General features: G+C 41.4%; 1 protein-coding gene across 1 annotated transcript in view; it reads left to right on the top strand.

Moving 5' to 3' along the window:
- The first annotated feature begins 253 nt into the window (after positions 1-253).
- The window catches only part of BTBD16 (BTB domain containing 16), a 46,783-nt gene continuing 33,786 nt past the window's right edge, over positions 254-13,250 (top strand). Inside the window, exons 1-8 of the mRNA XM_043551963.1 lie at positions 254-674; positions 1,339-1,405; positions 3,554-3,710; positions 5,820-5,940; positions 6,051-6,127; positions 6,281-6,424; positions 7,041-7,166; positions 8,202-8,316. Of these exons, the coding sequence (XP_043407898.1) occupies positions 559-674; positions 1,339-1,405; positions 3,554-3,710; positions 5,820-5,940; positions 6,051-6,127; positions 6,281-6,424; positions 7,041-7,166; positions 8,202-8,316 (923 nt within the window). The 5' untranslated portion in view covers positions 254-558. The remainder of the gene's footprint in view (positions 675-1,338; positions 1,406-3,553; positions 3,711-5,819; positions 5,941-6,050; positions 6,128-6,280; positions 6,425-7,040; positions 7,167-8,201; positions 8,317-13,250) is intronic.

Here is a 13,250-nt window from a genome sequence, read left to right as displayed (position 1 = left end):
TACTCAACAGAGTTTTATGGAAAACAGTCTTGTCAAACCTGATTGCCTTCTTTGAGATTACCAGTTTGATTGATAAAAGATAACTGCAGAGATGTGATATACATTGACTTCTGTAAGGCTTTTTGATTTTAAAAGTTAGGTCTATATCATATAAAAAACCACACGTTAAATGGATTAAGAACTGGATAAATGACATCTCAAATACTAGTTGTCAATGGGGTATTATCAAATGGGGGTGTTTCTGTTACAATGTAGCTGCAGGATGCTTTATACATCATTTCTTCAAGGATTTCATGATGTCATAATAGGAAGAACTTGTCATAGTAACAAACTGTCTGCATCTGATGACCACTAGAACGGTCCCTTGTGTTCCAATACAGACTGTGTCTTGTGTCTTCCATGGAAACATGATGCAGTAGCCTATCTAGAAGAACTCCAAGGCAGTGGATGGCAGGGGAAGGGGGATGTGATCCTTCTGCAACTAGTCCCCAACCCTCCCCAGCTGTGTTTAAGACCAGCAATACATAAGAAAGTTGACCATTATTAACAGCATTCATCATGGCGAATTTAAAGACTACTGCTGGTTTAGTCTCCAGTCGGAAATCACTAGAGTTAGCACAGCTGACTACTTTTGTTCCCAAGATTCCTTCGTTAGATACTAAACCAGCAGATTGGTAAGTATGAGTGAATGTTTTCAGATATATTTGAAAGGAGCAGTGAGATTTCCTGCTGAATGATGATTCCTTGTCTAATAAGAGAGATCACTTCCCATCTCACAGAATTGACTTTTGTTTTCAAATGATTCCTGCAACACTATGCAACTGATACATGCATGCTGCAGGAAAACTTCCTTCTGACGTCTCACATACTTGCATTTTCCTCCTCTTATCTTATCCTAGGGCTCTGCAGCCATTACTGAATTTAGCCTAAAAAAAAACGCACTGGGAGGAAAATATCCCCATTGTATAGCTGTGGAAACCAAGACACAAAGTTAAGGCTGAGTTTTCAAATGTGCTCACTAATTCATTGTGCCTCAATTTGAGACCTCCACGATCTCACTTTCAAAGGTGCTGAGCATCCCAGGGCCCATAGATTTTAAATATGAAATAGTCAAATTCTGTCTTCAGAACTGGCAATGCATTTCTCATTAATTCCCTGGGAATTGCGCACCCAAATCAAAGGGTAGAATTTGATCCTTCTCTAGTAGAGAGAATGTGAGGAACGTTATGAATTTTTAAAATGTAGTTTTGGTCTCATGCTTTACTGACATGAACAGAACCTTTGCAGAGATTTTTTTTTTTTTTTTTGAAATTTTAACTGTGTTCCTTTACCTCTCAGCTATTTGCTCTCAGTCCCTTTTGCAGCCCTGGGAGGACTTTCCCCAAGTGAAAAGAAAATACCCAAGGTAGGTATAATATCTTCAGATTGATGCCTATGTCTTGTTAGAGTCTAAATAGCATAAGAATCTCTAAACTGTCACTCCCAAACATATGACAGTTATTGATTTTTGTAGCTATAAGCACTGAAGACTATGATCTATTCTCTCACTGATAGCATATATATGAGGATAACTACCAATAATGCTAATGGGAGTTACACATATGTATTTACTATTGTATAGGCAGGCTCCTGAAAACAACTAGTAGACACCCTAGAACTGTAGTAATTGTAATTCAGTTCTTAAAGACGAATCCATTGTGACACAGGATAATTAGGTGGCAGAGATTGCAAATTTCACTCCAGCTTTTTGGGGTTGTGAAGATGATGAGATTCAAAGTGCCATTGATCTGCAAATGCAGAAATGGTGCAGGGGTGGGTTTCAAAGCCGAAAGCCACCATTTTATTATGCTTTAACTTTAATAGGGAGGTCTAAACTACCCTCTGGCCTCGTAAATGGCCTCTTACTAAATATATATTCAACCCAACCCCTACAATTCAGCCCACCTTTGGATCCTTTCTGTGAGGAGGGTTGACAGCACCTCAGTCAATGAAAATTTAAGGGGTCTCTTTCTTCCTCCAGGCTAACAGAGTCCACCAGTCCTCTTCAGGGTCTCTCATCCATGCTTGTCTCTGGGAACACCCTTGAGCATCTCACCTGCACGGTCACTGGGATGCCAGCAATTAGCTTGGCGTGTTGCTCCACCCAGTGCCTGGTATCTGCCTTCCACCAATCCAATCTCTAAGTTCTCCTAACCACAAATTGGCCTCCATGTTTGATAAATGAGCCCAGTTTCCCTGTAGTGCTCAAGACCATTGTACCTGATTTTCCTGCATGCAGTGATTGTATCACCTGTGTCCAGTAAGACTGTAGCGATGTCCTGGTTCACACTTCTCCAGACGTGATCCACATAAGGAGATTTGACTGCTTCCTGTCCTAGCTGCCTTGCAAGCATTTCAAACCAAACCTCCTTTATGTCTGATACCACTGGCCCGTATCCAACCAGCATTCCTGCTAAATCCTGACTCTCAAATTCACCTCAGTGCAAGCCTCAAGAAAGATCATTCTTCCCTAAAGCAATAATCAGTACAGCAGATGAATGTAAGTATCCCCCACAACATGTTCCTCTTCCCATACCATCAAAGACGGACAGCTTTGTCCCTAAAGCCCAGCTGCAACCTGCCTGTCACTCCACTGACCGCTTGTGGGCCCAGTGCACCATCAAGTGCCCACAAATCCAACCTTCCATCCCGTGAGGTACAAAATAATTTACCAGCCTACCAAATTATTTCATTTTGATCACTAATAGTTAAATAAGTACACCTCCAAACAGCATAAATCAAACAGTGAAAAAGGCACAGCCATCTTAGAGAAAATCTTGGAATAATTCTCATATAAGCATATACATTTTTGTACTAAGGGCAAAATTTTCTTTTCAGACCCAATCAACACTTCTCGCCAATATTTTGCTCTTTCTACCATACATGTATAAAATTCCCATTGACTTCGCAGAAAGCAGGATGAGAGAATGGTGCAAGTAAATAAGTGTGGCAATAACTGGAGCAATGCAGAATGTCTGTTATGACCTTGAAAGGCCTCTAGTTTCAAGTTTTGTTATAATCTCAGAATTCAGCCTAAGCATATCAGAAGATTCACATATATTACCAGTGACCCAGGGCCAATTTATTGTTTCACACAGTAACTAAATTAAATGTGCATTTTTTCATGCTTTTGTTATGAAGCCAAGTGAATGTCAATGCCTGTAGTGGAATTTTGATTGGGATAAGAACTGAGTTTAGAAGTCAGAGAAAGACTCTAAGTAAGGTGGGTTTGCATAACTTTTTCAGATGGGTATTGGCTTAGTAAAACCAAGACTAGTGTGGTATATGTGGGTCCTATCTGATCAGATCTCCCAAACCTCTAGGTCAGGGAAGAGAAGCTACTACATAATTCTGGTTTTCACCCATCTCCATTCTGAGAAGTGATGACTGGTGTACACATTGTAGATTTGACTTGATAGAGTGCTTGCTTCTGTGCTCCAAGAACACTCTTGGTGCAGAAACCCAGACCTTGAGAAACACATATTACAAAGATTTATCGTTATGTTTGTTTAAGGCTCCATTGCCCTTGAGACGTTACTTCCGCATACAAGCTGGTTTCACCAATCGCTGGCAGTTCCCTTACAGCCTAAGCTGTGATCTCTTAGGAACTGCACAAGCCAATAAGGCTTTCAGAGTCTGCCTCAACGAGACCCTGAAGAGGATGATGACAGGTAGGGAGACAGGAGAAAGCGTGATTTGCTATTTCTCATGCGTTTTCAATAGAAATGTGCCCACAAGAAAATCTCCACTCCAAACACTCCTGAACTTTGGGTAAGTTTGGATTTGAACTTAGAGTCCCCCATCCTCCCAACTAAAACCCACGGCAACTGGGTGCCACTTGGTACTTGGGGAAAATCCATCTGATCAACCACCACCTTCAGATCTAGTCTACTATTCCAGGGATGAATAAATGGCTGTTATATACCCTCCTAGATGTTTGGAACCAGCCAATTGATCCCTTCTCCTTCTTTGGATGTTCAGAATTGGCCTGTAAACCTACTGCTAGAGCTGAGCAATAGACATGATGTCTTTGACATACCAGCTGGTGCACACTTCCCTCCCCAACCTCTGTAGGGCTGTTCTTCTGGAGGCAGATGGCTTGCTTACCCTCTCATTCTGCAGCAACGCAATGTTGCCGGCTCTCGCGATGTTATTGTGAGTTTTGCATACTTGCTGTGTGACTTAAAGCCCCAGTTTCTGGAGACAACCGAGTACACGAGAGTCTCAGCTTTCATTAAAAAAATATGTTTCTAATTCTTGTGGTTGCAAGGAAAAGCTTGAAAATGTGACCACCTGTACTGTAAAAACTCAAAAACCAGAAATCAAAGAAAAAAACTCCAAATTTATTATTTTTAAAAAAAGTCTTTCTTAAAAAAAAAAAAGGCCAGTCTCATCCTTTTTGGAACGGACTTGATTTTGAATGTTTAGCGTTGGCAATGAGACACCGAAATGCTGCTGCTGTCCATTTAAACATTAAAATATTTAGGAGCAAAGACCAGAGATGGTGAACAGATCTAACAACAACCTTCTGGAGCATTTACAGACTCGACAGCAGCAAAAGAGCCCAGCAAAGCATTTCTGGTTTTGCTGCTGCAGAACAAGGGAGTGGATCCCCAGTCAAGAGGGAGTTGTGGGTGGCGCAGTGGCTGAGGACCTCAGAACCTCAAAAGAGGTTCCAGTTCTGGGGGAAAGGTTTTTTTTGTGAGGACGGAGTTCTGTGTTGGTATCTGAACCACTGTAACAGCCCTAGTCACAGCTGTCTTTCATCACATGGCAACGTGTTTGAACAAATCTTTTAAGGGTCCCTTTCTAAAAGATTATCAGTGCATTTAGGTGAAGCCATTATTAACCCATAGGTCCGCAAAAAGGCCTAATCCCTGGCAAAACTAAAAGTACAGGTACAATTCGCATCAGAGACATGGGTTTTCAGCTATAAGTCAGTCAATGCAGAGAGGATTTAGTTATCTAGAAATACAGTGGTAAATAATACTTTGCATTGTACAATGCTTTACATAGCAATGAACTTAGCCACACAATACACCTTTGAGGTTGGGCAAGAATGGTGGCAAAGCTGCAGCTGCCTAAAAGCTCACAGTTGTTACTTTCCTTCACAATATTACTAGTTGGAACTACAGCTGTGCCCTATGGCCAGTTAATTAGACCATTATTCCCATTTCATTATGGGGAAACTGAGGCAAGGATAGATTTTTTTTTTTTTTTTTACACTCCAGTTTGGCAAAGCTCTTTTAGGCAGTGCAAAGTCCTATTTAACAATGCACTTATGCATGTCCTTCACTTCAGATACATTTTTAAATCCTATTGAAGTCAATGGGCTTTAATCCTGGGCTTAAAATTAAGATGGGGTTTAAATGCTTTGCTAAATCAAGGCCTAAGTGATTTGCCTAAGAGCAGCCAAGGATGTGTTTAGCAGAGCCAAGAATTGAACTGAACTCCCCATACTCGTGCCTTAGCCATCCTCACCCCAAGAATATTATTTGTATTACTATAGCACATAGGAGCCCTAATCATGCTATATTTGAATTCTGACAAGATAGTAAAGTATTATTTTCCTCTGTGAATGATGTGAAAATTGTAAAGAGCCTGTAATTGTGAATCAAGAACTCAACTCTTTGAGTTCTTAAGTAACAACGTGATCAATCCAACTATTTTTCCTGAGTGGGAAAAAAGTCTTGTTTTGCTAAACTGACATTGCCTGGGATTTTCCTAACCAACATACATTGAGTCAATAATAAGGAAATGTGCTTTCCTTAATTCTTCAGCTGACACACCTGTGTCCCTGTCTGATGAACCAAAGATTCAGACATCGGATCTGGAACTTGAAACACAAGACCATTGCCCACGTTTATCACCACAATCTCAGAAGGGCGATGAGCTAGAGAGGTAACAAATGTTTCTTACGTCTTTTTATACTAGCCTTAAAAAAAAACCAAGAGGAGAAATATGTATAAATATGTTTAATGTTGGTTTTGCCTCAACTTTTCTTCTTTGAGGGTACACTCCAATCAAGCCTGCACAAAAGAAGTCATCTTTTCCCACACGCAGAAGATGACAGAAGATATGGAACCGGGTGAGGTCATCTCAGATAAATACTGTCACAGAAATAATGATCTGAATAAAAAATGCTCCATGGAGTTACTCCACATTCTCACTGGTGTAACTAGGATCAGAATCTGAATTTTAACACAAGTGTTATAATTACCCAACTATTCTGTCTCTTTAGATGTGGCCTTGGAGTGCCTGGGCTTCTTATGGGAGCTTCATCGTATCTATTTATTTAAATCCAAGACGCTGTCACAGCTTTTAATTTCTGCAGTAGAGCCAGTGAACATAAATGATTTGGAAAGCCAGCACAAAAGCAAAAAAGGTATTCTTAGTAGTGCCTAATGAAAAAATTCAGAAGTCTTGTGGTGTTGTCTTGGAGAGGAGAAGATTAATAAGAAACCAAGTTGGTTTTAATTTCCTATAATTAAGGTTTGGTTCTCTCAAGGACAGTGCCCAGTTATCAGTCAATACAGTTTGTCACATGGATCTGTCCTGACTTCTGAGTGCTCCTGAAGGGGTTGGACTTCTGGGTTAATTCCTCTACAGGAGAGAAATGAGTGGACACAGACTCATGATAGCTTTTCCTAGTCTGTTCTGCATGGCAATAAAAACATGGAACCTAACCCATAGTCCACTGAAGTTAATGGAAATTGTACAGCTTATGGCCAATATCTCCTTAACCTGATTTTGGAAGGACCACTGCCAGGATAACTCAGTTTCCATGGTCTCTTGGCTTCTCTGTTGAGATTGCCAAAGACGGGTGTCAATTCTGATGGAGGGGAAATATTTCATTCTTTGTGTATTACACCTAAGCAGGAATTATTTATTGGTTGCCAAAGTGAGTTGTGTAGCAAAGTATTCTGGAATGTGTACTGTGAATACAATACCACAAGTCGCATATGAAATCTTCATGTATATCCAAATTTGTTTCTTGGTAGAAGGTAAACACAATAAACAGTCCAACCCGGCTGCTCAGAAAACTAAGGCACTCGGCAAAGAGAAGTCAAAAATGAAAAAGATCATCATTTCATTGGATGTTCAGGACCCAGAAGTCACTAGAATTGGTAAGGTAGAGATGGCAAATTGTCATTTAGATAGTGACTATCACCACAAATGCAAACTGGATATTTCACTGCGTCCACGACATTCCTACATCAAATTAAGTCTTTGTGCTCTGTGGGGGACAAAAATAAAACCAGATTTCTTATTTGGACACTTCTGAAATGTCAATATAAAGAAGCATTTGTTATTTTGTTAGAATGTTTGTTTTTAGGGAGATTTCTGATGCTGACATTTGGCCCATTGATCAGGACACACATGAGAATGGAACGCAGACACAGGGATAGAATTTAAAGTGGCAAACCCCAACTTTATCAATTTTAACTTTAATGGGGTAGCAGGGAACAGGGATGGGCTAACCTCTCCTCCTCCTTTCAGGACCCCAGGGCTTGTCTATCCCCTGCCAGTCAGATCAGACATACTCCCTGTTGAGCCATGGAGTGGGGGTGGCATTTTATATGCTAGCAGTCAAACTCACCCCTGTGCAGAGGGCCAGCATAAGGACAATCCACCACTTAAATCCCATTTAAGCAGGAGCAGCACATAGGTTTGTACAAGCCCAATGCATAGGAGTTAATTTTATCGTAGAGCAACCTATGCTTATTTTATAGCCTAGATCTCACTTATTTGCAGTCATGTTGGGAAAGCATGCAAACCATCTCTCTCAAGAAGGGCAGCTGGGATATGACATTTATTTGCTGAAAAATTCAAAGGACTTTTTTTTCAGTATCTTCCTCTAAAGGTCTCGACACTGGTGTTTCTGGGACTTTTCACCATTCAGGGGCACTGCCAGATTCTTGGGTTGTGCTTGTAAGCCCAGGGTTAGTCTCTGAGCATTAACTGAACTGAGCATGAAGCTAACAGTAAGGCTTTGCCTACACTAGACCTTTTCCCCACCATGTGGTCTCAGCGAATAATTTACTATCTACACTGAACAGGAGACGCGCCGTATCCTTTGTGCAGCAGCCGCCCCCATTTTAAAGGAAAGCACAATCTAATGCTGAAGGTTTTTTTGTTTGTTTGTATATTGCATTGTGAAGCCTTTGCTATAGCACTCAAGAATTTATACAGTACTGAACCAGAGGTGGAAGAGGGTGATGTTGTGGGAGTCCTGGCAGCTGCATCTGTGCTGCAGTTCCCTAGCCTCTTCCAGAAGTAAGTAAACTTTGTGCCACTGTAAGATGCTGGTTGTGTGTATGTGTGATGCTGTGTGATTTTTTTCCCCTTTACCTCAAGTGGAAGAGGCCTGTGCTTTTGGAACTGAAGGATTAGGGTTCTAGGCCTAATTGCCCTAGATGACTGTGATTTATATGATCACTATCTGCTGCCTCAGCACATGGGTTATTTACAACACAACACCTACAATATACACTCTTCCCAGCAGCCTTGCTACCAGACTGTTAACATACACAAATGTACACAAATCTACATCAGAAAGGGGCTGTATCTTGGGAGCAGAAGAGGAATGCCAGGCTAAGCCAAAATACTTGGTCATTTTTATAACAAGAAAATAAATGGCCACTTCTTTCTGATATGGCTGGATTAGTACATGGATAGCTGTGACAGATTAAGTGTAGAACAGCTGATTCTGCAGCTGTTGAGAACTCTTCTGTATACAGTGGCTGGCAGTTCACAGCATCTCATTGGATGTCACATTTTGTTCTGTATCCTCCTCCTCCTCCTGAAAACCCCAAGAAGCACCAGAGTCTCTGAGGGAGTTCATCACAGTCAGCTCAGCATCTTCCCTTTTGCACTTTGATAAAGAAATAAAACTGCCCCAAATATATTTAGTGCTCCTATTCTACCATATTGCTTTAGTTCTCTCATAATCAGTTATTCACCTGTACCTGTGTATTTGCATTTAAAAACCTGTGAGCTTTATTTCTAATAGAACCTTTTGCTCCAGTAGAGGGTCAAGTCCTAAACTCTTCTTAATGTGTAGGGACTTAAGGTATTATGTATAATGTGTGCTGAGTGGGTTAGTTGTCCCACTAGTACTCCCTTATATTATCTGGCAAAGGTCTTGCTAAGGAAACCCGGGCACGGAGTCTTCCCTGTAACCTAAGTGAAAATATGGCAGTAAAAATGTAGATGCCATCACTTGGAAAACTGAATTTCTCTAACAGGCCGACCACGTTTAATCATTTTAAAGTGCAAAATGAGGTGGACACAGTCCTTTTTATATGGCAGGACAGAGTACATCAGAAACCATAAAGAGGAATTAATAATGTGTCTTCTTGGCCAGCCACTGACACTATGCCATGTTGCAAACCATAACAATTAATGCTGGTACTTGATGCTGAGGCTGCAACCCTAACAGATGATAATCAGTGCTGCAGGAAAGGACCAAATGAAAATTGATTTCAACCACACCAGCTATATTAGAATGACCTAGTTCCCAGGAAGAACTTTGGTCGTGTAGTGGCTTAACAATAAAATACAGCAAATAAATCCTCTTGCTGTAACTGGAATTGGCACATGTCCGTAGAATCAGAAATGTGCTAGCAGGGGGTCTCACAACAAATTTTTTGGTGGCCTCAGAGTGCCGGCACCAACTCTTGCTGGTGGCTGCTCTGACAATTTTTCCTGAAATAATTAACTTCAGGAAAAACAAATACATATGCACATATCCATGTCCAAATCATTGTAATGTCATTATGTAGGGATTTTTTGCAGACTCAATAATAAAAATAATGTACAGTTGTCTCTAATCTTTACTGGACCGAAACAGAATAAAAACACAAATAATGTGCTTTGCATGTTTTCCTTTTCTGGTTGATTTAAAAAAAAAATTGCTAGCTAGTAAGTCTGCTACTGTGAAAAGTGATAATTGTATATGTGTTAATGTCACTTTTCACAGCAGACTTACTCATCCCCGGCAAGCTGGGGGACAAATTAAACCCCTGGATGGGGCGGTGGGTAAGGAGAGCCAGGGGCGATGGGGGATTGGATTGGGGGCTGGAAGAGGTAGCGGGACTTGGGGCACCTAGGGGGTGAGTCTGGGGCTGGATCCTGTTATACCAATAAAATAAAAACCAGCAGGATCTTATTAAAGGGAAAAAGGCAAAATACCACATTTATTGTGAATACAGAAAGAATCATAATAAGCAGTTAGTTATAGCTATAACATTCCATTCAATCTCATATTTATTCACACATTCATTCATACAAACACACATACACAGGTTCTGCAAGGTTGTTATAGTTACCAGCCTTAGAGTTGCTCATGCCAAGCCACTGGCCAGGTGGCCTGGACATGAGGAGGGACCAGGGCTTTGTCAGATGCTCATCTGATGCTCCTGGAAGTTGGTTTGCAGAATCAGACACCAAAGTTCTCACTTTTTAGAGTCTATTTTTATCGGAATTTCTTCCTATGCTAGTCTATGGGAATTGCTTCATCATGCTGTTGCTGAATCAATCAGCAGATAGCACATTCCTGACGGCTCCCTGCTGCTAGATGTTATCTTGTTCTTTGGTTCTCCCATTCTTGAGGCTGTTGGGTGGATTCCAGTCTGCCCTCTGGTTATTTCCACTTGACGCCTTCTTCAGCCGATGGACACTGGATTCTTAGGCTGGCACCTCCCTGATCATTCAGTTATTATCCACACCAAGCATCCATCCACATACATCCTCTATCTCTATTTTAATCACAATTGTTAATACAACAAAAGGGCGGGGAGTCTCTGGGTGCTGTTTCTGTTGTTAGAATATTGCTTTGAGAACAGACTCTGTCTTAGAATGTACTAAGGCAATTAGCAGCTTGCAAGTTTCACACATAGAGGGAGAGAAACAGTACCAAAAACCAAGAGACCTCTTAATTAGTAATACCCTGGAATTTAAACTATGGGGAATCAAACTCATTTGTGATTTTAATACAGAACTTCTTTAATATGATCCAACAATCCTGGGGTCCTGCTGCACAGCTGGGGCCTGAAGGAGGCAGCAGGGGCCCAAGGGTGATGTGTGGGGAATGAGCCGGGGTCAGAGCCCAAAGCCCTGCGGCTGGGGGATGAAGCCCGCCACCGCATGGCCAGAGCCTGCCGCCCACCACCCGAGGGCTCAAGCCCAAGCCTCACACCCCCTGGGAAGGTGGGGAACTCAGCCTGGTCGCCTGCTCCTATAGTGTTTGTGGCTCCAAAAGAGGGCAGGGACCAACCCCTGCTGGCAGCCTGGGGGAGGGGCCACTGCTTCCAGCCACCCCCTCACCCCAGTCAGCACCCAGGAGGCTGTGGCTGCAAGAAAAGCCCCTGGTGGCTGCATGCAGCCATGGTGGCCGCATTTGAAAAATGCTGGATTAGGGTAACCATTCTGATTAGCAGAGCCTGAGGGGCGTGCACTGTGCTATCTCACTCTTAGGAGTTTATGAATTGCTTTTAAAATAGCAGTATGCAAAACAACAAATTAAAACACCCAGAAAGGTAAAATCATCTTGTTTATAGCAGGGGAAGCAGCATACAAAGAATAACACAGCAGGGCATTTATGCCAGCAAAAACCAATTTATACCTCTCATCCAGAGAGACTAGGCTTCCCGGCAACAACAGCTGTGCCAGTCATTCAGATGCTCATTATTCAGAACCCTTGAAACACTTCGTGCTGGAACTGTTCCCTAGCAATAGTCCCCAATAAAGAGCTACACGGATGATATCAGGGTGACAACTGAGTAGGTTCTATTGCATCAGTAAATCATCAAAACCTTGCAGAGTAATGAGAGTAGAATAAAAAATAAATAGAAAACATGAAAAATACCGGAACAGTGTTTTTCCCTCTTGGCAGTTTACATCCATGACTAACATGAACCCAATATCCTTGTGTCCAAACATTGGAGACTTCTTGACCAGCGTGAAAGTTGCTTGAAAAACAAATGAAAATCCCCTGCATCTCCTCAGTCTTTTCAATTAGTTGTATCTATCCCCCAGGTTCTTTAAGGACCTCATCCAAAGCCCAGTGACATCAGTGGAAAGATGTATTGATTTCAATAGACTCTGCATCAGGCCCTAAATCATTTAACCAATTACGTCGATAAAGCTTCAGATCTTCTGTTTATTGTAATTCTTATTCTTTGCAACCAATAATAGTTAGATTAAGAACTTAATCATGTTTGCTTGTCTTTATTTTTGTGAGTGTAGCTGAAATGGTGTTAGCCATTTTGTAAAACTGTAGTCTCGGCTACCTAAGAAGGATATATCTGTAGCACAGTTGGGCTAATGTTCTTATTCTTGTCCACACTGTTCAGGTTAACCATGCTCGTCCATGTTAGCATTTACACATGGTTGTAGCTAGCATAGAATAGACAGGGCCACAGTTAGTTGCTATCATGCATGTATGTTTGCTATTAGTTTCCTTATGGCTTTTACTTAAAATTCAACTTATCATGCTCGTTGAATTACACTAGCACTTCTGTATAGTAACTGTAAAACTGCTGTTTACGGTTGCCAATGAGCCTGCAGGCATAAGGGTGTTTTGCTCTGCCTGTAGCTCACATTCTACAAACAGTTTATTTTACTTCTCACTGGCTATATTTTTAGTCTCTTGGCACATGGGCCTTGCGTGAGCATCCTTAGGGTGAGAGGATGGAAAAAGCACTAAACAACACCCTTGATCTGCCAACAACTGTGAAGTGAATCATCCATTGGTTTGTTATTTCACTGGAAAATATTTTTACAACTGAATATTTTTTCTTGAGTTGGCCAAGTGAGAAGTTCTTGGCAAAGGGCACTTGACCTCAGGAGCTATGAATAGGTAAACTTATTTCTCACAGACAAAAAGGAGATAATTAATACCTTTCTTCTACTTCTGTTCACCCTAACATTTGCCCTGAGACGTCTGGGCTAGAGGCAGAATTCTAAAAGTACAATGAAAAGGACACTAACGGACACTAATATTTAAAATAAAATATCAAAGTCACTCAACTGATGCCCAATTTTATGAATTGTTGAGCATCCTAAAGTACCGCTGATTTCAGCATTCAGCAGCATTTAGAATTGGTCCCTGGAGGGGACAAGGCAGACCCACAAATGGCAGTCCGGAAATGGATGCTGAAGGGGTGACTACTGTCAGAAAGCCTTTCTTTCAGGATTATTAATGTAGA

Source organism: Chelonia mydas, chromosome 7 (genome assembly GCF_015237465.2).
Source record: "Chelonia mydas isolate rCheMyd1 chromosome 7, rCheMyd1.pri.v2, whole genome shotgun sequence".
In the NCBI taxonomy this organism is placed as follows: domain Eukaryota; kingdom Metazoa; phylum Chordata; order Testudines; family Cheloniidae; genus Chelonia; species Chelonia mydas.
The sequence above is the reverse complement of the archived record's forward strand: the minus strand, read 5'-3'. Positions and strand labels throughout refer to the sequence as shown.